Source organism: Sceloporus occidentalis, unplaced genomic scaffold, assembly GCF_023333645.1.
Source record: "Sceloporus occidentalis isolate IW3139 unplaced genomic scaffold, rSceOcc1.0.p SCAF_33, whole genome shotgun sequence".
Taxonomy (NCBI): Eukaryota; Metazoa; Chordata; class Lepidosauria; order Squamata; family Phrynosomatidae; genus Sceloporus; species Sceloporus occidentalis.
In genome coordinates, this window is record NW_028317013.1 from 9,138,966 (window position 1) to 9,162,376 (window position 23,411).

A 23,411-nucleotide genomic window follows, 5' to 3' on the forward strand; every position below is an offset into this window, starting at 1 on the left:
ATGCAGAACTAGCAGGGAAATTGCACTTCCAGTTTTTTTTTTGTTTTTTTTTAATGAGGAGGTCCTTCAGGCAGATGGTGGTGCCCATCTGTTTAACCAGAGACCACACTGTCCAAGTTAAGAAAGACATTCACATATAAAAAGGTATGAATCAATCTCCAACATCAGTGTCTCTGTCCCCGATAAGCCACAACACATGAAAGCTGAGAGCCAGAAGCCCAGTTCCGAGAAGGTCTCCCAAAGCAGTGAGATATGGGATTGAGTAGTTATCTGGATCCATCCCTCTGCGCCACATCCAGTGTACCATCCAGTCAGCAATGTAAAGGAGAATCAAAACCTGTATCAGAAAGAACAAGTCATCATTCACCATAATGAAAACAAGATCATAGGACAATCTGATATATAAGGGGTATATGCACTTTACGCCTTTTTGGTACAAATCATAACAGAAAGAAACTACATATTTTCTCTTTGTATGCCATCCAAAGGCTTGTTCTCTCATAATTAAGAGGAGATTACTAGGCTGAAATGATTCATGTTTTATGGGTTATTATGCAATGCAGCAAAATATACAAACCTGAAACAATGCTGCCGCCATGTAGAAACCAATGAAGATAGGAGTCATAGTGGTGTGCCCACCCTGCATTGAGCTGATAGTGTACAGGAAAACAAGATGTCCAGGTACTACCAGTAGGAAGAGAACACGTGTGGAGCGGGAGTTCACATCTATGGGGGGAAATCAAAATTAAGCCCAGAACCAGCGTTTAGTGCAAATAAACAATGTGTAATTGATGTGGGCACTCTGGAATATTGACCATTTGGATTTAAAATGCAGCAAAAAGAAAACTCCCCTAGCATGTATACCCTCCAAACATGCCTACAACACAAAAAAGGAGGGGGTGCACATCTAATATTCCTCCACCCTACGCCGTGATATCAACGAGTTTCGCCGTCAGTGCTTCATCAATGGACTTCTCCATTGGCGTGTCAACGTAACCGCGTTAGGTCGAGGAACACGGAGAGGAGGCGTTAGCGGGGCCAGGGAAGCTTCCACGACAAAGAAGCTGAAACCTCAACTCACGCTACAGGAGTACATTCGGAGACTGCTTCCCCACACAGTGTCATATTAAAGCTATTTTTAAATACCAGTTACCTTTTCCACTATCCCAGGTTTTAGTGGCAAGTTAATTACCAAAATCTATGAAGTTTCCTCCTGAATGCTGGATATCTTTGAGTCTAGATCCTAAAGGGTGCATGATTGTGAGTACACTTAAAGGAGGATTTGGGTTCCTCATTTGAACATGCTACACTATGAGGTACTCTATGCCTTATTATCTAACATTTCCCTGAAAGATAAGTATTGTTTTTAATATTGTATGCACACTACCACTTTTCACTTTGTCCCAGAACAAATATTTAGATTACTCCCCATCTTGGAGGAATTGGAAAAAAAACAAACCAACCAACAAAGATGGGGTAGGTTTTTTATGTTCTAAATCATTGGGATGTTTTGTGTTTGCTACCCCTGTTGCCCACACATTTAGGCCGGACATTGTAGTCACGGTACAAAAATCAGAAAGCACTAACTCGCTAACCTGAGCTGAAGAAAGTCTTGCATGGACTCGGGCACTTGCGAGGAATGAGTCCAGAATCTTCTCCTGGAGACCCTAACATATGGAGGTAGGTGGATATGCGGCTGGCCTGAACAGCAACAAGGTTTCCCCCAACACCTGTAAAGGGGAAGAAGGTGTGTAATGGTAAATGTTTTTCTTGCTAGAAACAGACAAGTTACAGAACAACTAGATATAAGATAAATAACAAAAACACTTACCATTTATAACAGGTGTAAAGACAGCCATTCCCGCAAAATTTGGATTGGACACAGTCTTATCCAAAATCAGCCCTCCGATACTAAGATTACAAACATTAGAAGATATCTTAACAATCTGACAGCAAAGCCATCTTTCATCTGCCTCCAAACAATTTGACCTTTCCAGAAAAGGAATTTCATATATGAAGTCCTACTGACTACAGTGATAGTATGAATATTGGCTATGCATAACAGCGTCATATACAAACCTGCTAATGGCCATGGCAATGATCACTGGCTCCCATCCTGAAGCAAGCACCTCTCGTGTTGCTGGGTTCTTCCTTGCAATCACTATCCAGATGGGCAGCAGGCCAATAAACAGCACACAGACAATTGGATTGATATAGATATGATTTTCTATGAAAGTTAAAAATAGACATCATAAAGGTCATTTATTCACATAAAAAACTCTTATTGAGCCAAGAAGCCCCACCTCAACATATTTAAGATCTTTATTTATACAGAAAAGGTACCCCTTGAGCATCCAAGTACCCCCACGTGGAAACAGGTTCCCTTACTCGAGTGCATGGATATGACACTTACTCATCTCTTTATAGAGTCTCCAGCTGATGCTAGACAGCAATGCCAGTGTAACCAGGTCTCCTAAGCTAGCAGCAATGGGTGTTGCAACATTATCTGGGTTAATACCCAACTTCTTGGACCCAATAATCACAGCAATCATTACCAAGCCTGCAAAAGATATATATTGATATTAGGAACAAAAGTGTGATATTTGACTAAAACCAAAACTATGGCAATGAGGTTTGAAATGCTGAACAAGAAAACTCAATACATAAAACAGAGGCCAACATACTCACCCAGGACCAGGGAAGCTATAAATGCAGTGGAAACACTACTTGCACACAACAAGACAGCATGGCTGATGATAAAGTGGCCATCAGGAATCCAGCCAAAAATAACTGCAGCTATGGAAGCTAGAAAGCCAACAACTGTGGCTTGAACCTGAAAAAAAAATATGAAATTTCTCTAGAATCCAATCTCACACACAAACACTAGAAAGGCCTCAAATAAGAATAAACGCAAAATATTTGTAAAATTAAATTAGGCAATGCAATCTGTTATTTAAACTCACAATGCTTACCGTTTATGACAAAGGTAATAAAAGTCCTTTCCCTTATATTATATAATACAATTTAAACAACCCATTCACATAATGGTGCAGCCTACCTGTATCAATGCCATGTTGCCAGTAATCATTGCCCACTTTTCTTTGGCAGTTTCCATTTGACCTATGTTGGCCTACAATGAAGATATAGACAAGTATTTATTTCTATGATAAACGTTCCCATCTGTATTTCTGAAGGTATGATATTAAATACACAAACAGGACGGGTAAATATTTCCACAAAATATTATTTAAATACTACTATAGGAGGGGGTTAATGCAAGGGTCAGAGACAGCATTTCACCATCATTTGCTCCTGGACACCTCAGAACAGAACTGTTCATAGCACAGCGATTGGGTTTGGCAAAAGCAGAATTTCTCATAGCCTACAGCGATGTTCTTGAAAGCATGCAGTTAAGTCTTATTAGCCCACAGAACCTAATGGAAAATCATTTACCATTTATGATTTAGTCGGTATAACTGTCTGGAAGATATCAGGTTTAAAAGAGTATAGTTTACCAAAGATCTACAAGCAAAAAAGTAGGGAAATAAAAATAGGGAGAACCCTAAAATGTGTTTCTAACAAATCATATTGGGGTGTATCCTAATGGAGAATTCACATTTAGTGGCTGTAACGGCTAAACATGCCAAAATCCATAAGGAAGACTACAAGCAGCCAGGTTATGCCCTTGAACATATTTTAAGAATGGTGTTTCCTATCAACTGCATAATTCATCCACTGGTAGAAGCTGGTCAAATTCCTTTAAACAACTGGCGGTCAGAATGGAATCGGCTTTCTGTTCCATGTAGGGGGTCACTTCCAATACAGGCAGGTCACCTACTCCAAATGGCAATACGTGCTGTGAGGTCTGTTGCAGAAAATAGCCTGCTGCTTTGCGTAGGACCAGCTGTATACCTAAAGTCTTCAGTCCAATACAATTTCTGGAAACCGTATCAACTGGGGGTGTTTCAGAGCAGACAATTATTCTTATTCAGCCAAGTCAAAAATAACTCACTCAACTTTTAGGACTAATTTGTAGACGAATCTCTAGAAAAAACGGGTATGAAATCCTTTTTAACACTCATTAGTGGTTGTGCCCATTTCTCTTTAAGAAAAGGACTGCCTTTTTTGTAAACATTTTCTAAAAACAATGTCCTATGACCTGCTGCGGTCAAGCGCTGGTACGATTTGAATCAGCAGAGATGACACTAGGGTTATGTGACCAGGTCATTGTGACCACAGAAAAAATTCAAGATAGTAAGGGCAAACTGAGCAAATGATCAGTCACAGATGTACATGGATTGTGGGGGGGTGGATTTGTTCTATACACAGACTCAATAATACACCACCTATTTTAATGCATGCTCGGAAAGGAAAGGAAGAGGAAAGCAAATAAGAAAAAAAAAAAAGCATTAAAAACAACCTTAAAAATCTCTTTTTATCAGCTGGGAGCCAAGTATTACATTTTAGCTCTCAATATTAAAGAGAGATTACATGCTGTTTAACCTAAGGACCAGAGCATATTAATATATGTAAAACATTTCTTATAAAAAAAAATAGTTAAAAACAAAAACATTTATTCACAATTTTACAGGTATATAAATGATACACAGCTAGTATAAACGGGAAAAAAAATACTAAAAATATATTCATCAATCTGCCTGATAAATAAAAGAAGTAAAACCTTAAAATGTTTATTTTTTTCAACCCTAATTCTCCACTAACCTTCACCACATTAACTACATGATATTAAGTAAAACTTAAAAACTTTAACCCTTTAGGCAAGGACAGGTGTTTTGAAACATAGGTCTTGGGACCTAGATAATCGCCGTTTCTTACGGTTCTCTGGTTTTCTCCAGCTCACAATCATAGTGAAAAGAAGGGGCAGACATGGCTAAACCCGTAGGCTGGTACATGCTCTTTATTGGCGGCCTCAACACAGATGAAAGTTGCAGGCTCATAAGAGAGAAAGCTGGGGCGAGGTGAGGGAGTGCTCTGTATGTACGCATGTATGTATGTATGTTAGAATGAGAAGGTCAGCCATAACATTATGACCACTGACAGCTGAAGTGAATAAGGTTAATCTTGTGGCACCTATCAGTGGGTGGGATATATTAGGCAGCAAGTGAACATTTCCTCCTCTAAGCAGTCCTAAGCAGGAAAAACAGCTTAGCCGATGGGTCATGCAGGGTCTTTTTACAGGAAGAGCATGCTTTGTTTGGTTTTCCCCATAGACTTTTTATGAGGGGAGTTCTCTGTCGGGTTGTCAAGATTTTTGTCAGACATATCTGAGAATAAAACAGAAAGATATAACCAGCAGAAGGGATAACAGAGAAAAATCCCTTCCAACTTAAAAAAGATAACCAGCACATACTCTAGCAAGGACGCCAAAGTCCTAAGGCACAGGCACAGCAGAGAAGACACAACAAAAGCAGAAATACATGCAACACAGAGACAAGGAAAGATCTCACCCATGTTGGCGTTTTAAGTGTAAAGGACCGGAAGAACACCATTTCCGGAAGGCCCTGCTTCAAATTGACCTTCCGTGACCTGCTCCATGCGCCGGAAGTGACACGCAATTGGCAAAAAAGGGAAGCGATTGCACTGGGGGCGGACCAATCCCAGTGTGTGCTTGGCGCAAACGTCAGAAAACTGCAAGGACGACTTCCGAATTCTGTCCATGGGTGTAGGAACCCCTAAAAATCTAGGGGGGGGGGCGCAGCATTTACTCCCCATCAGATCCCCACTTTCTCCCCATCTCTTTTTTTTTTGCAAACACGTACAATATATAACTTGAAACACTGGTAAAAATAATGTACATTTAATACATTAAATATAGGAAAAAACAGCTAATCTTTGTAACAAAAACTTTTTTTTTAAATTTTGAAAAATTGGACTCTAGGCAAGCATTTCCTTTGGCCGCACTCCATGCTCCCTAGCATGCAATCACTCCCTCTGCTCCCACACCAAGCTCACTCACTAGCTAACCCCCTTCTCACTAGCTACCCTCTCCCTACCCCCCTTTGTAGGCCACTTACCGTGCAGTCTTGTGGTGGGAGCGCAAGGCCTCTGTCTCGCTGCTCTGCCGCGATACGCACGGCTTCACTGCTGAGCGCCGGCATATGACGTCTCACGCTCCCACCACTGCAGTCGGGTGGCAGCAGGGAGCAGAGGTTGCTGAAAACGACCGCTCAGCACCCCTCTCTCTCCTCCTGCAGCCCGGGGGGGGGGGGGGGGGGATTTCTTTCTTACCGGTCCCCCCTGCATGAGTTACCGGGGAGATCTGTCCCCCCCAGAGTTCCTACGCCAATGCTTCTGTCCTGCAAAGCTTCGTTCCTCCGTCAGAAGGTGCCCGGTGCATATAGATAATCCCAGGAAGCCCCCTGGGCTGTGGGTAGTGCCGAACGAAGGATGAACCACCGTGACCATCAAACTGCGACATCGCAGTACTGCTGCAACCGCTGCAGCACAGTTCCCTGGATCCTCTACTGGACCTCTGCCGGGAAAAACGGACCCCCCCCCCGGGGCTCCAAGAAAACAAAAAAATGTAAGGAGCAAAGCTACAGCCTCCTACCTCAGTAGGGCAGGAAACAACAGGTCTCCTTTCCTGCCCTACCTAGTAGACAGAGCCTTCTTCACCTGTGCCACCTGGAATGGCAAGGATAGGTACAGCGATAATGAGAAGTTATGTTAGAGGGCATGAAGATGGAGGGGGGGGGTGATTGTGGTGTCATATAGGGTGATATGGATCTTGCTTTGTGCACCGAGTCATGCTGGAATGGAAAAGGGTCTTCCCCAAACTGTTCCCCCAAACTTGGAAGCATAGCATTGTCCAAAACATCTTGGTATGCTGAAGCATTAAGATTTCCCCTCACTGATAGTAAGGGGCCTAGCCCAAAGCCTGAAATCAATAATTAAGATGTGCATCCCAATACTTCTGTCCATGCAGTGGTGCACAAAACAAGGTCCGTAAAAGACATGGTTGGATGAGTTTGGTGCTGAAAAACTTGACTGGTCGTGACCTCAACCCAACTGAACACCTTTGGGATGAACAGAAACAGAGATTGGGAGCCAGGCCTTCTCATCCAAAATCAGTGCATGACCTCACAAATGCTCTACTGGACAAATGGGAAAATTCCAACAGAAACAGTCCAAAATCTTGTGGAAAGCCTTCCCAAAAGAGTGGAAGCTGTTATAGCTGCAAAGGAGGGGGGATTTCAACTTCATATTAATGTCTATGTATTTAGAATGTGATGTCATAAAAGTCTCTGTTGGTGTAATGGTCAGGGATATACATACACTCTGATAATCGCACATGTTCCCCCTACCTCAGGCTCCGTCTTAAACCTTTAGCTCTAATTAATTTTTTGGAGCGCTACATGTTTACTTGCACTGTTTATTACCTACTGTGAAAATAATCTGTCTTAAATAACCATTTTCAGTAATTTAAATACGTTTAAAAATTAAAAACTTAATATGTCCTCCCCCCCATACTGGTGCTCTCAGTTGGTCCCAGCCCACAATGATACTAGGATACTATGTATTTCATATGTATTTGTCCCTGGCTAGAACCTGACATGTGCAGTGTGCCGAAAAATGGCTCCAGGAAATATGGGGTTTGTATTAAATTATTTCCAGGGGTGGTTTTAATTCCTAGTCCGGCCCTGGAGCCAGAGAACAGAGGTAAAAGGAAAGCTTGTCATCTTACTGTATCAGTGCATGTGTTCGCTGTGGATCACATGCAGGTGACCCTGCAATCAGAGTGAGGCGGGACCATTTTTAAATCAAGACATACCACATACGTCACTGGTTGTATAGGGACATTTTTTCATGAAGTACCTGGCACGTCGTTGGTCACAAAGGGGTTGATCCATACAATAGAAGAGTGTCCTCGTTAAATTATTTATTTCCTCACTTACTAGTATATTTCAGCAGGACTTGCCCGACCTTTCCATAAAGAAAACAAAATAAATTGGAACTTACTGCAGTAGAAAGGCGAGATGCCAGTGTCATTTCCAGGTTCCCCTTCAAGCCTAGCAGAGCCGGGACCAAGATAAAAACTTCTGTCACCTCTGTGAAGACATCCCAGTGCTGAAAAATAGGCAGGGCAAGATTTTGAGCCAGATATTAAAATTCGGTAGGGAATCGCTACCAAAATATACAAAGGAGTAAGAGATGAAAGCTGTCCCAAAGCAGGTAGAGCCCTTCGCGGGACGGCTTTTTTAATCCCGCTCCCGCCACATTTGTGGCCAATCCCGCCCGCTCCCGCCACATTTGTGGCCAATCCCGCCCACCTCCTTACCTGGACTGCAGAGTTCCCGCGCAGTCCTGCAAGGCTGCCTTCTCGCAGCTCCCTCACAGTTTCTCTTCTCTTGCTCCGCCCAGGAACAAGGCGGAGCCACGGGAAGTGATGTCACATCACGTGACTCCATTTTGTTCCTGGGCGGAGCAAGAGAGGAGACACTGTAAGGGAGCAGCGAGAAGGCAGCCTTGCGGGACTGCGCGGGATTACCGGGACCCGCAGGTACAGTGCCTGACCACAGCACCAGCAAGACCGCCCGCGCAAGAGGGACCCGCCTCCCAATGCAGTCCTCTAAAAGCAGGGATTAAAAGTCTGGTGCTTTACAGTGAAAGTTTAGATTTTCTACATGAAGCCAAGTTGTGGACCTCAAAGTGCCAACACCGCATGTTGGTGCCTACCCCTGGTGAAGTGCAGGGTTTTCACCCTCCAGAAGAACGAAAAACTAAAATACACACACACACACACACACACACACACCAGATAGCTTGGCAGATACCGTTTATTTTGGCAAGACAGATACAGGATAATGTTGAGGATAAATGCAGGAATTTGAATAAGCTGCATTATGTTTAACCCTTCTTTTCTTATATCTTAACCAACAAAAAGGCAGTGGCAGCAGCACAAGGGTTCCATCTGAGAAGTCACCAAATGCCTTGTACCCATCCTGTTTAAATGTATATAAATATATGAATGGATTTAGATTAAATAGGACGGGTGCAAGGTGTTTGGTGGCTTCTCAGATGGAACCCACTCTCTCTCCTCTATATCATTCTCTGTATCTCTCCTCTTTCTCACTATCACTCAAAATCAGTGCACTGTTTCAGAGCATTGAAACAGTAGTCTGTATGAACAGACCAAGTTCTCCTTTTATTTTGGGACAATTTAAAACAATTAACCAGTCAGTCACCAACCAGGTCGCATGGCACAACAGAGGCCTTGATGTGGTTAGCCATCACCGGTTTGGATAGTGAGATCATCCCTGCCCCTGCTTATTAGCTGTATTCATCACTGTACTCTTGTAAGTCTTCCAGGGTGTCTAATGATCCCACTGCGCATTTCCACCAACTGATTACAATGGGAGCACTTTATTGCCAACAAAGTCTGGTGCGAACATTGCACAATGGAGGTGGTGCTGTGCCCACACACTAGAACTAAACCTATAGCGTTTGATTACAACTCCAGGGCCTGAAATCATATCGTAATTGTAAGAATCTCACAATTATGGCTCCAATCCTGTCAACATGCTATGTACACAATGCCACAAACTGTCTGGGATCCCTTACGAAAAATTATTGCAGTTTTTTCTGAAGTAATACTGCAGTTTTTTGGACATGAAAAAACTGCATACTGCACATTTACTGCACTTTTACTGCAGTACTACTGCACTTTTTTTTTTCTATTCCAAACCTACAGTTTTACTTCAATGTGCTGTAGCTTTATTGCATTTGTACTTCCGTACAAAAATAACTATAGTACAGTGAAGTACAAATGCAGTAAAACTGCAGTAAATGTGAAGCAGTATTACTTCAGAAAAACTGCAGTATTTTTTTGTATATATATATATAGCTGACAATGTCACATGACCCTAAACAACACCGACTGCACGGGAAAGGGGTTGCTGAGGGAGAGACACTTATGCAGATGTTGCCCATGTGGTGTATTTAGGACTTCATTAAGCATGGGAGGCAGCCCCTAGATACACTGGGTTGTTTTCCAGGAAATCTATACTTTGAGGTCATTTTAGTTTCTATCATCAAGCATGAAATCGGTTTTCCACCACTACATTCTAATTTACACTAAATGAATCTAGGAAGCAATGTTTAAACGGGAACAACTCTCTTAAAAAAGGACACACTAGCCATCCAATGCACTTTAATAAAAAGCTGGAGCTCCTTATCTCCTCCATAGTCCAATGATTTTTACCACCGATCGGCTACTTGGCTGTGCGACCTTTGCTTAGTGCTACAGCTGATTAGCAGTAAGTTTATCACCCGCCAGAGATGTGTTAGGATGAATGCAGAGAATAGCTGGGGTTTCGAGCAAAGGGGCAAACGCATATGCACTTCTGCAAAGGGGAACAGCATTTAAATTTCAATGGACTTCTCAGCTATCATGTGCATTAAGTGAGGAAAGCACGGTTAGGTGGAATCATTCACTCACCGTAACCCTCTGCCACTTTACCATTAAGTAGAACAATGGGATATGATGTCATAAAGCAGTTCTGTTTCAATATACAATGAGGTTGGTATATGTCTGCTGCAGCTGGGGTCTGTGTTGACCAGATATTTTTCCAAGGTCAGCTGCTGTAGTCTCTATTTGCACCATATACAATAATAGCTTATAAGAACTAGAACATCAGTGCTTCTGAGATATATATATATTATATGTGTATGTGTGTTAAGTAGCGTACATTATAACTATAATTAACAGGTTGGTTTTTTTTACCTCGCTATGTACCCTTTCAATTCTCCTCAACGTCTTTCTAAAAATATGGAGAGTGTACTATTACTGTTAAGGCATAGATTACAAATAGAACCACAATCGTTTGAGCGATTCCTGTTTCTAGGATTGGAACTAAATTTGTACCATGTGATTTTCCTCCCCAAGGCATTTAACGTTCTTGTAGTGCAGGGGTGGGCAATTAATTTTCCCATGGGGCCACATGAGAAATTGGAATGGTTTTAGAGGGCCAGACCTCTACAAACTACAAACTCCGAAGCCTTGTCCATTTTGTTAACTTATGTGCTGTTTAATAAAGTTATTCAAGCCTACGTCATTGGTAGAGGTGCTTGAATAAGTAAGGCCTGAATAACTATTAGCACAGCACAGAAGTGAACAAAATGAACAAGGCTTCGGAGTGCATACCGTATTTTTCGCTCTATAAGACGCACCTGCTGATAAGACGCACCTAGATTTTAGAGGAGAAAAAAAAGGAAAAAATATTTTGAGCTAAAAAATGGGCTAAAATATTTATTACAATAACTGAATAAGCTATGAACACAGTAAGACACACGCAGTAAGACACACACAGACACAGTAAGACACACACAGACACAGTGAGACACACACAGACACAGTGAGACACACACAGACACAGTGAGACACACACAGACACAGTGAGACACACACAGACACAGTAAGATACACACAGACACAGTGAGACACACACAGACACAGTAAGACACACACACACACAGACACAGTAAGACACACACAGACACAGTGAGACACACACAGACACAGTAAGACACACACAGACACAGTAAGACACACACAGACACAGTGAGACACACACAGACACAGTAAGATACACACACACACAGTAAGACACACACACACAAACACAGTAAGACACACACACACAGTAAGACCTCCCTCCCTAACCCCCCTTCTCAGTATCTCCCCTCTAACTCCCTAACCCCCCCTTCTCAGGATCTCCCCCCCCGCCCCGGTCACTTACCTTAAACTCCTGTGTTGGAAGCGTGAGGCGTTTGTCTCGGGTGCCGGCGCTTCACTGCTGATCGCCGGCGTCTGACGTCATATGCCGGCGCCCAGCGTAAAGCGCCGGCACCCGAGACAAACGCTTCCAACACAGGAGTTTAAGGTAAGTGACCGGGGCGGGGAGGGACACTGGACTCATTGGTGAGTCACCAGGACACTCTTTGCGGGCCGGTCCGAGCTATTCAGCGGGCCGGATGTGGCCCGCGGGCCGTGCTTTGCCCAGGTCTGTTGTAGTGGAACGGTTAAACATTATTAAGGGCGAGTAGGAATCATACATCCTGTAGATGACAAACACGTGTCACGGAACAGGTCACCTCGGTATATCCCCTGCACGTCCAGTTCCAACTGCCTTGGCAGGTCTGGTGTAAAGTTATCTGAGTGAGCTTTAACACGTGTGACACGAAAATGACAGACATACCCATGACTTATCCTTCCACATGGGATGGTGGGTGGAGGAAGGGGACATGGAGAGGGAGTCAGGGAGAGAGGCAGATTGTCATAAAGCGGATACATTTTCGATATCAAAATAAGGTACATTTAAAATCGTAAAGCGCAACAAGCCATCTCATAAATAACAAAAAAACAATTAAAGTTTGAGTCCTCACATCACGGAAAACAGGCAGACTAGATGGAACGAATGGTTCTTATCTGCCGTCAAATTAATATATATATATTTGTGTTAGGGGGGCAAACAAATAGGATTAGTGGAACGGAGAACCAGAGACCAGGAGAGGGTCCATTTGGTCTGAGGTGTGCCATGACCGACGTACTAGGTAGGCCTATAGAGGGCCACCCCGTAAATAGAAAATGAAAGAAAGGATAGAGGAGAAAAGAAGAAATAAAAGGAAGGAAATGAATATGGGGGGGGGGCAAGGTAGTGCAACCTTAGGCGCCGTAATGTAGCTGTGGAAGGGAGAGGCGTTTGTTAAATAACCATAGCCCCTCCCACAACTACAGGCTAATATACATTAGCCTTCACATTTGTGCTAGGGGCAAACGAATAGGATTAGTGGAGATAATTGGTTGTGAGATATAAAGAGAGAAACAGGAGGAGTTTCCTCTGCCTAGCTTTTTAATCACATGGGCTGGAACCTTATTCTTGGACGTCGCCGAGGCTGTCCCGATTACGCGAGCAGGTTAAGGCCAATCCTGGTACGTAATAACCTAACATATCTGATAAACGTGACTGACGACAACGGCTCCCTGGGGAAGGGCAAAAGAGGACTAGCTCTCAGGTTCCCAGTAAAGAACCAACAACAAGGCTCACAGGACTGCAACTGGGCACCAATGGCCAGTACCCCCGGTCGCATGAACCAAAGAAGGCTGGCTTACCGAACCAGAAAAACCATAAGGGTCCCAGGACTGCAACTGGGCACCAGGGGGCATTGGTAGGGGAAAAAAAACAAACAAAAATAAAAGTGTACTCGGTACAGCTTTGGGAGGGCCCAATGCCATCAGTGCAAATATGCAGTAGCCTGCATAGACTAAAATGGCAAAAGGGGGGGGTGGACAACTGCCTAGTTCAAGGAGGCCGACTACCTATGCGGTGACGTAACGAGGTCTCTGTAATAGAGAATATTTCCCCCTATCTGACTCACTAAACATGACACTCTAAGGTTAGCAACCCCACGGAACATCTGTTTCTTCCAATTATTGGAAGGGGCCCGGTTGTAATGACAGGAACTGACCTGCCGGCAATCTAATTATAGGACTGGGAAACCAGACAGCGAGATAAAACCAAGTACCTCAATAAGCAACAAAAGGAAAAAACAGTACCTAAGGAGGCAGTCCCCTGGAAGACTGCTTAAGAGGCGACCTACAGCAGAAAGTACTGGAAGATCAAAGCAACAAATCACGTGACCTGGACACTTATCCTAAATAACACGCAGCACAGTGAAAACATAAAAAACCTACACGACTTATCACACGGCCAAGCTGTAATTGTGTCGAGTAACGTGAAGAAAAATTTCCGAGCGGGACGGTTGATACATGGAACCGCCTCCCAGCAGAAGTGGCAGAGGCCAACCATGAATACCTGAATTAGCAACAAGAGGCAAATAGCAGTACCTGAGGTGGTGGTCCACTTGGTAACTGACTAGAAGACTAGGTAAGACCTATAACAGAAAGTACTTGAAGACCAAACGCGACAAATATACATAAACAAACCACTTGTCCTAAATAACAAGCAGCAATAATGAATAAAAAGGGGGGCCAGCGAACAGCAACAGTGCCTACTACCAGAAATACACAACAAATGTAACCTGCACATACAAGAACCAGCACAGAGAATACATAAGAACATACAAGATTTATCACACGGCCAAGCTGTAATAGAACCTCCGTAAAAGCGCAGACATAGTAACATGAGCTCAACAGTATAAAAGCATGAAGGAAAGAGAGCGTGCTTAATGACGTGTAGTGCAGGACAAGAGCTATCTAACAGGTATCGGTAGTAAAAAGGTTAAACAGGCTTAGTAAAGTTTGAGTATGAGAACTGCACCTGTGTGACCATGCATCCATATAAACAATCCAAACCAAGAAAAGTACCCAGCATAGCTCCAGTGTACTGCTAACAGTAAAAACACCTTTAACACAGATGTTATAATTAGGCACTGTTAGTAAAAGGAACACAGAAATTTCTAAAAATGTGTAAAAGGGGCTTGGGAAGGTTTATGTTTGAATTAACAGCACCTGCGTAGCGCCATGCATACACAAAGCAGTCTGTACCAACAACAAAACCCCATTTAGACCCCGTAAATGAGTTAATAAATGACCAAGCAAGCAACGAGAAAACAAAGTATAACCGGAAGGGGGGGTGCCCCCTCTCGAATAACCAAAAAAAACCTGATTTGCAGGCAGTGGCGACTCTAGAAACAATATATAGGGGGGCACACAAGATACCACAGTCAAACTGGGGGGGGGGGGGCATTAATAATTTCCACCATTAAATCATACCACGGAAAAAAACTAATATATATATATATATATATATATATATATATATATATATATAGCCCAAAGTAATGTGCTATGGAATGATACTTTTGTTATTGGACTAACAGAATACTTGATCATTCAACATGGGAAGCCTGAAGGCACAATTTAGTGCGACTAATGCTGGAAATAAATATTATAACTAGGGCTGCAACAACGAATCGATAAAATCGATAATAATCGATTATGAAAATCGTTGTCAACGATTTTCATAATCGATTAGTTGAATCGATTTTTATCGATTTATAAAATTATGTTTTTCAGAGCAAACGCTCTGAAAAACTCCCGTCCTTCTATAATCCGATCTCAAATAGAGATCGGATTATAACTCTAGAATCCAGACCCCCCGCAGAGCTGCAGGAGACCTGGATCCTCTCTGCCACCCGGTGAGGGTCTGTGCAAAACGCGCAGACATCCTCCGCTTCTCCCCTCCACTTCCGCCGGGGCTTCTATTACTGAACCCGGCGTCACGTGACCTTCCGGTGCGGCTTCCATCATGGAAGCCCCAACGGAAGCGGAGGGGAGAAGCGGCTGTCTGCGCGCATTACACAGACCCCTACCGGCTGCCGGAGAGGATCCAGGTCCCGCTGCAGCGCCTGCTGGGGATTTGGATTTTAGTGCGCGATGTGCACTGTGTACTGCCACTTCCACCTGCCCCACCAGGTGTTAATATATCAACAGAAGAAAAACAGGACAAGTAAGCAGCACTGGGTAAGTATTATCTTTATTTTTATGCTCATTTGCCCTGTGTTTCTTCTGTTGATATATTAACCCCTGGTGGGGCAGGTAGAATTTTTGCGGGATCTATTAATTATGTGCATTTGTGGGGGGTTTTTTTATGTCTAGAATATTTGATTTATTGTCCATATATTTATATTGTATTGTGTATTTTTTTTGTCTATATTTAATAAATATAAAAAAAACAATTTTAGTGATGTCAGTTTTTCTTATATCGGGGGGGCATAAGACATATCAGGGGGCACAGTGGCATAAAGGGGCTATAAGGCATATCAGGGGGGACAGTGGCATAAAGGGGCTATAAGGCGTATCAGGGGGCACAGTGGCATGAAGGCGCTATAAGGCATATCAGGGGGCACAGTGGCATCTCAGTGGCATATGGGGTAAAAGGCATATCGGGCATGGTGGCATATCAAGGGTAAAGGCATATAGGGGGCTATAAGGCATATCAGGAGGGCACAGTGGCATTTCGGGGCACTGTGGCATATATATGGGGCTATAAGGCATATCAGGGGACAAAGTGGCATATCAGTGGCATATAGGGGGCTATAAGGCATATCAGGAGGGGTATAATGCATATCAGGGGGCACAGTGGCATATTAGGGGACAAAGTGGCATATCAGTGGCATATAGGGGGCTATAAGGCATATCAGGAGGGGTATAATGCATATCAGGGGACAGAGTGGCATATAGGAGGTATCCCCTTATACCTCCTATATGCCACTCTGTCCCCTGATATGCCTTATACCCCTCCTGATATGCATTTCTGGGACAGAGAGGCAAGCTGGGGGTGAGATGTGCATAACTGGGCAAAAATAGTTTACATGAATATTTACTAGTAAAGCTTTTTTTGGTATTTTTTGAGTTCTTGTTAAAATATAGCTTTAATTATTATTATTATTTTTTTTTTACCCGATTAATCGAAAAAATAATCGGCCAACTAATCGATTATGAAAATAATCGTTAGTTGCAGCCCTAATTATAACACAATAAATAACATTTCCACTAAATGATTTCAGGGTCTTGAGCGTTTTGTCCCCTGAAGTCACTACAACTTCAGGAGGGCATTTTATCTCTGGATAAGTATAAATGAAATAATTCCTATTGTAAGTTAAGTGCCAACACAGGCTCTGTCACACCGACACCCAGACACATACACCAGGACAGGCTCTGCCACACCAACACCTATACACACACACACACCAGGACAGGCTCTGCTACACGGATAACCAAAAACACACAAACAGCAGGACACAATCTACGTCACAGACATCTACACCAGGATGGATTTTTCACACTGCATTGTTGTTTATAGCCCCCTTAGTGTTTTTGCCCCTTGTGTATTGATGCCCCAGCCAGCACCCTTTTAGTATAGATTAATGTGGTGCCCCCACACCCTTGTATGATCACCTCCAACCACCACTATTTAAATTAATGCCCCCAGCAAGCCCCTCCCTTTATTATTGATTTATGTGATGGCCCCATCGTATATATATGCGTTAGACATGCATTTTTAACTACATAATTGGTACTTATCTCTTTGAAGTAAAGACTATGATTGAAACATGATTTCAAAATTATAGCTGAACTGGCAGTTTCGTTAATATTAGATCCTGCTGCAGATTATATATATATATATATATATATATATATATATATATATATTACACCCTGCTGCCTATAGCAGGTATAGATCAACACATTAACACACAAACCCAGCTTTGCATGTATCTCAGCACTGAAGGTATATATCAAACACACAGAATCAGACATACAAATCCTGTATTTGCAGGTATACAATAAAAATATATGAAACATAGCATTGCAGGTATAGATCAAATAAATACATGGAAACCGCATTGCAGGTATTAATCAACTGAATAAGACATAAAAACCCTGTATTTGCAGGTATACATAAATAATGTATGGAAACATAGTAGATATGGATCTACAGAATAACACAAAAATCCAGCTTTGCGGGTATAGATCAACTGGAATTCACATACAAACACGGCATTAAATGTATATTTAAAACCCCAGAAATTACAGGCATAGATCACAGGATGCACACCCCAAAGCCAGCCCTGGCGTCCACACTGCCCACATAGAACCTGGCCAGCACTCAGATAACATACATAATATTTGCCATCTTTGTCCCCAAATAGTCCAGCACAACCCAAACAGCCCGGCCTGTGCCATCTTTGTCCCATATACACCCTGCCTGTGCCATCTTGGTCCCCAAGGCTCAAACATCCTGCTAGTGCCATCTTTGCACTTCCACAATTACACATCTATGATACACACAAACACTTTTACAGTCACTCACTAATTCACACTTTCATTCAGACAATTCATCCACACATTAACTCATGCTCTCCCTCATTCGGACAATTCATCCACACATTAACTCATGCTTTCCCTCATTCAGACAACTCATCCACACATTAACTCACACTCTTTACTTATTTCAATATTCTTACTACCCTCTTCCTCACTATCTACCCCCTCTCCCTAATCACTTTCTACCCTCTCTCCCTCCCCTTTCCCTACTCACTATCTACCCCCTCCCCCTTTGTAGTGACGGGAGCACAAGGCTTCTGTCTTCCAGCTCTGCTGCGGTGCCCACTGCTTCACTGCTGAGCGCGAGAATATGACGTCATATTCCGGCGCTCAGCATGAAATGCTGGCACCGGGACAGAGGTAGAGGCCTCGCGGAGGAGAATGAGGGGCGCCGAGCGGTTGCTAGGCGCCCCTCTCTCTTCTCTGCATAAAAAAAAAAAACGGGATTTAAAGTGGCATTGCGACTTTATTCCAAATTCGGCGGGGGGGGGGGAATAACATAGGGGGGCAATTGCCCCCCTGTAGCAACGCCACTGGTTAAGTAACAATAGCCCCTCCCACAACTACAGGCTAATATACATTAGCCTTCACACACATATATATATTCATACACAGATGCAAACTTTTTGACCCACTATTGAAAAAGCTATTTTTTCTTAGTGTAGACATGCAGTGGCGTTGGCAGGGGGCCACCCTACATCATGCTGTGCCCCCCCGTGTGCCCCCCAAATTGAAACACCGGTTTTTATTTTGTAATAGACACGGAGGAGAGAGAGAGAGTCAGAGCGGTCGCTGAGGAATACGTTTTTAGCAACCGTTCGCCCCCTCTCATTCTTCTCCACGAGGCCATATGACGTCATATTCCGTCTCTCAGCAGTGAAGCCGCGCGCACCGTGGCAAAACAGTGAGACAGAGGCCTCGCGATCCCACCGCTGAATTAGTGAGTGACTGTAAAAGTGTTTGTGAATCATAGGTGTATTATTGATTTGTCAAAAAAGCAAAGATGGTATAAGCAGGGTGTTTAAGCACTGGGGACAAAGATGGCACAGGTAGCGTGTTTATGGTACAAAGATGATGTACGTTCAGCTGTTTGGGGACAATGTTGACTCATGCTGGGCTGTTTGGCAACAAAGACGGCACGTCCTGTGTATGTGTAATTTGGGTGCTGGTCAGGGTTGACGACCTGTGATCTATGCCTGTAATTTAGGGGGTTTTATCTATACCGTTAATGCAGAGTTTATATGTAATTTCCAACTGTGTTATTCTGTTGATCTGTATCTGCTATGTTTCCATACATAATTTATGTTTACCTGCAAATATAGGATGTGTATGTCTTATTCAGTTGATCAATACCTGGAGTGCTGTTTCCATGCGTTGTTTATTTGATCTATACCTTCAGTGCTGAATTTACATGTGATTTCCAGTTGATCTATACCTGCAATGCTGGGTTTGTGTGTTCTGTTGGTTTATACCTGCAATGCTATGTTTCCATACATTATTTATGTATACCTGCAAATACAAGTTTTTTTTGTCTTATTCAGTTGCATGTGCTGTTTCCACGTGTTGTTTATTTGATCTATACCTGAACTACAGGGTGTAAGTAAAAGAGCGGTATGGTTTAGTAACTGAGGGGACAAAGGGACTCTGCGGATGATTACAGGGGAGAGGACCTCTCAATGTCACGGTGCAGTCAGAAGGAGGGAAGACTGCACTCACTGTCTTCCCTTGATCTGCAGTCAGTGTGGCAAATATATTTTTTTTGGGGTGGTAGCGGAGGGAGTTATTGCATGCAAGGGAGCGTTGAGCGGGGCCCAAGGAAATGCTTGGGTAGGGTCCAATTCTTTCACTATAAAATATATTGGCAACAGGGTCTAATATTTATATATATATTGGCAGCAGGGGCAAATATTTATATATGTTTTGGCAGCAGGGGCAAATATTTATATATGTTTTGGCAGCAGTGCTAATATTTATTTACATATTGGCAGCAGGGTATAATATGTTTATATATTGGGAGCAGGGTTTAATATTAATATATCAGCAGCAGGGGCTAATATTTATCAATATATTGGCAGCAGGGGCCAATATTAACATATATTGGCAGCAGGGTATAGTATTTATATTCATATTGGCAGCAGGGTCTAATATTTATATATAGATCGGCAGCAGGGGCTATTATCAATAAATATTGGCTGCAGGGGCTGATATTTATATATATTGGCTGCAGGGGCTAATATTAATATATATCGGCAGCAGGGTATAATTTGTATGTATATCCGCAGCAGGGGTTAATATTAATATATATCCCTAGCAGGGGTTAATATTTCTATATACCGGCAGCAGGGGCTAATATATATATATATATATATATATATATATATATATATACACACACACACATACACACATACATACACATATTGGCAGCAGGGGCTAATATTAAAGAATGAAAACTAACTGCCAGTTCAGCTATTATTTTGAAATCATATTTCAATCACGTCTTTACTTCAAAGTGATAAGTACATATTATGTCCTTAAAAATGCACGTCTAACGCAATATATATTATATATAGTGTATATGTACCTTTTATAATTGGCCCCCCTACTTTGGTCCCTGGCCCCCATTGTGCCCCCCCCTAAATATGAAAGCTGGAGACACCACTGTAGACATGAAGCCAACTGGCCCTGTCATTTCACATAACTAAGAAGGAAGGCTCAGATTTCTCTCAAGGGACAGAAAGGTAACGGGGAGTCTGTAGGAAGATACAGATCAAGAACGGCATAGCTCTAAGTCAACGCTGATCCTAGTTACCAGTAACACAAACAGAGTGAAAAGCCCACGTAAAAGTTACGCAAGGAAGTGCCAAAGTTACATTTAAAATGGTCTCTCAGATTTAACAAAAAAATTAAAAGAATAAAAATGGATCAAGTTGAATCACCGGTTTTGCAAGAGAGGTTTAAAATAAATTAAGAAATTATTAGTATTCAAGAATCAAAAGTGATTCAATTGAAAAAAAGGAATATAACTAAAACTTTGTGTTCCAAACCTACTAGGATTTAGAATATATAGTTTAATGCTGGATATAACCAGAATGTTATTTCATATTACATCCAATGTTCTTGCACTCCTTTCTCAAAACATGTATTAGCAATTATACACTTTGTGCATTTAACCTTACACTCAAATATTTTTTTCCGGTAAAGCAAACAGAGTTGGCTTCTATGGTTTGGATGAAATCTGATCATCGTTTCAGTGAACACTCTGCTTGTTTTCCTTCCCGGTTCCCTTGCTTGGCAACGTCATAAAGACGTACGTACAGCAGGCCATCAGAGGTCCAAGTATCTAGAACTGGGGGTAGAGGTATATTTTTGCCGTGCGAGTGGCCAGGGCATTTTTTTTTTCTTTTTTAAACAGATTCTCTTTAGAGTTTTGCTGCATAGTTTACTACTTTAATATTATACACACATTCTTCCCCCTTGAATTCCCCATAAATTACAAACTAACTAGTAAGTAACTTAACCAGAATACATTTTCTTAAAAGTAATCAATATATGTGGTTTTACATTCATGTATATTGTACATACAGCCGATGAAGGTCACAGTACACAATATAGCACAGGGTAGGTACAAACTCTAGGGAGAAAATGCATTTGACCCACAAAGGTAAGCGGCATTAGAGTTCCGTAAAGGGGAATCCGTAATTTCTTTCTATAATGATATAAATGTCTTTATTCCTAATCAAACAATAAAAGGTATGCTGAGCCAGACACACTTTTCCAACATCTCTGGCTCAGTGTCCTCTTTAATGTTTGATTAAGGATAAAGTGATTTATATCATTATGGAAATAGATTACCGATTTCACTTTACGGAAATCTAGCGCCGCTTACCTTTGCGGACTGAATGCATTCATGTGGAAGGTCTCAATTTCGACCCTCAGGTTTGCAGAGCACCAATTGTTCCTTTTGGGGAGGTGGATTTTCCATTTGGAGTGGAGACACTGGGTGATTGGGGGTATTTTCAGAAAACGCATCTCCCCTTGAGTATGCAACCTCTTTACACCTATAGCCCAGGGCGAAATAACAGCAGAGCAATTGCGTTCTGAGGGGCTCTGCACCAATTGCTCCAGGTCCCCAACGTTCTGGCAGGTCCATATCTCTCACCCGTCTGCCAAGTGGCAATAATCCTCCCTCACCAACACTGCATGCCTGGAAACGTTACCTCTTCTTTTTGCACAAAGTCAGTGAGAAAGGATGATTGCTGGACCCGACTGGATCGCCGCTCAGTAAGCGAGATACAGGCTGCACGGAACATACAGAAGGGAATTGAAGGATACTGTTAGTGTGTGTGTATGTGTATACAGAATGTGTGCAAGATATATATATATATATATATATGGGGAGCAGAACTTCAAATCACATGCAAGGCAAAATAACCCCTCTTGGTCGAGGCCTCTCACTAGGATATGTCTTTCATAACAAAGGAGTTTATCAAAATTGGTAATTGATCACATTTTTGAAAAAATGAAAGTGTTTCGCCAAATTATTAGGCAACCATATTATTATGTAAGTCAGCATTTAAAATGTGTATTTTCACACATTATTGACAGTACGAAGACGGCAATTGCCACTTAAAGGAGCTATCTGTTGTCAGTATAACACATAACACTGGCAACCATCTTAAGAGTTAAGATTCATATTTTATTTTCCCTCACCTGCACTATATCCAGAACCATCCCCGCTGCCACCGTTCCAAATCCAGCCAACAGAAACGGGAAGAGTACTTGTAGCCCTATGGAGACAGAGGTCTCTTTCAGAGGCACCACTGGATCGGAAGCTAGGTCTGTGTTGGGGTCCTCAGATTCTGTACTCTGGCTCCCATTTTCCAGCAAGGCATCCTCCTCCTGCACCCCTTTGGTGTTAGCTCTGGATCCTATGATAATTACTTGTGTTTCTTCTGGACCCAGAAACCCTGGAGTCGCCATTAAAGAGTCATTTTCTACATCCAGCTCTTGAAGGTTCTCAAGAGCAGGATGGACTGCCACATTGGTTGCACACTCTTCCCTATGATCTATAACTGGCACCATGGTAACAACCTCTAGCAGTTACCAAAGTCAAGACAATATTTGCCCTTTGAGGACAACACTAGCCAGCACTCCAGAGAGAGCCTTCCAATATAGCCTGTGCCCCCGCTGGCTGTGAAGAGTGAAGAAACAGGAGTGCTCCCCATTAATCACCCAAGTGGGATGTGGAGTGAGTAACAGAATTCCACAGGTTTCCAGGAACACGGTCCTAAAACAGAGCAGAACAGAGATACATGCATTAATGCACAGAATGCCATCTTACCATCCTAGCAAAGAACTAAAACTAAGCAAACTTGTGATTTATTCTTCCCAGTGACAAATATTCAGATAAAATTCATACATTCTAGAGTGGTGCTATCTAGACTGTTATGTTAACATTATACCTAATGTTCAGAAATGTGAGCAGCAATACGTGAGCATTCAGCCTACAAACTGGACACCACTGCGGATGTCCCAC

At 42.5% G+C, this 23,411-nt stretch overlaps 1 protein-coding gene across 1 annotated transcript; it reads right to left on the minus strand.

Annotated features, from left to right (window-relative positions):
- Positions 1-151: 151 nt before the first annotated feature.
- On the minus strand, positions 152-22,957 carry LOC149298409 (solute carrier family 41 member 1-like). The gene is made up of 10 exons (XM_089487573.1): positions 22,586-22,957; positions 7,981-8,088; positions 3,059-3,130; positions 2,689-2,833; positions 2,414-2,560; positions 2,080-2,227; positions 1,832-1,911; positions 1,596-1,730; positions 578-726; positions 152-337 (listed from the first exon to the last, which is right to left on the minus strand). Exons 1-10 carry the CDS (start codon positions 22,955-22,957, stop codon positions 152-154), a joined length of 1,542 nt encoding a protein of 513 aa, XP_089343699.1.
- Between the last annotated feature and the right edge of the window lie 454 nt (positions 22,958-23,411).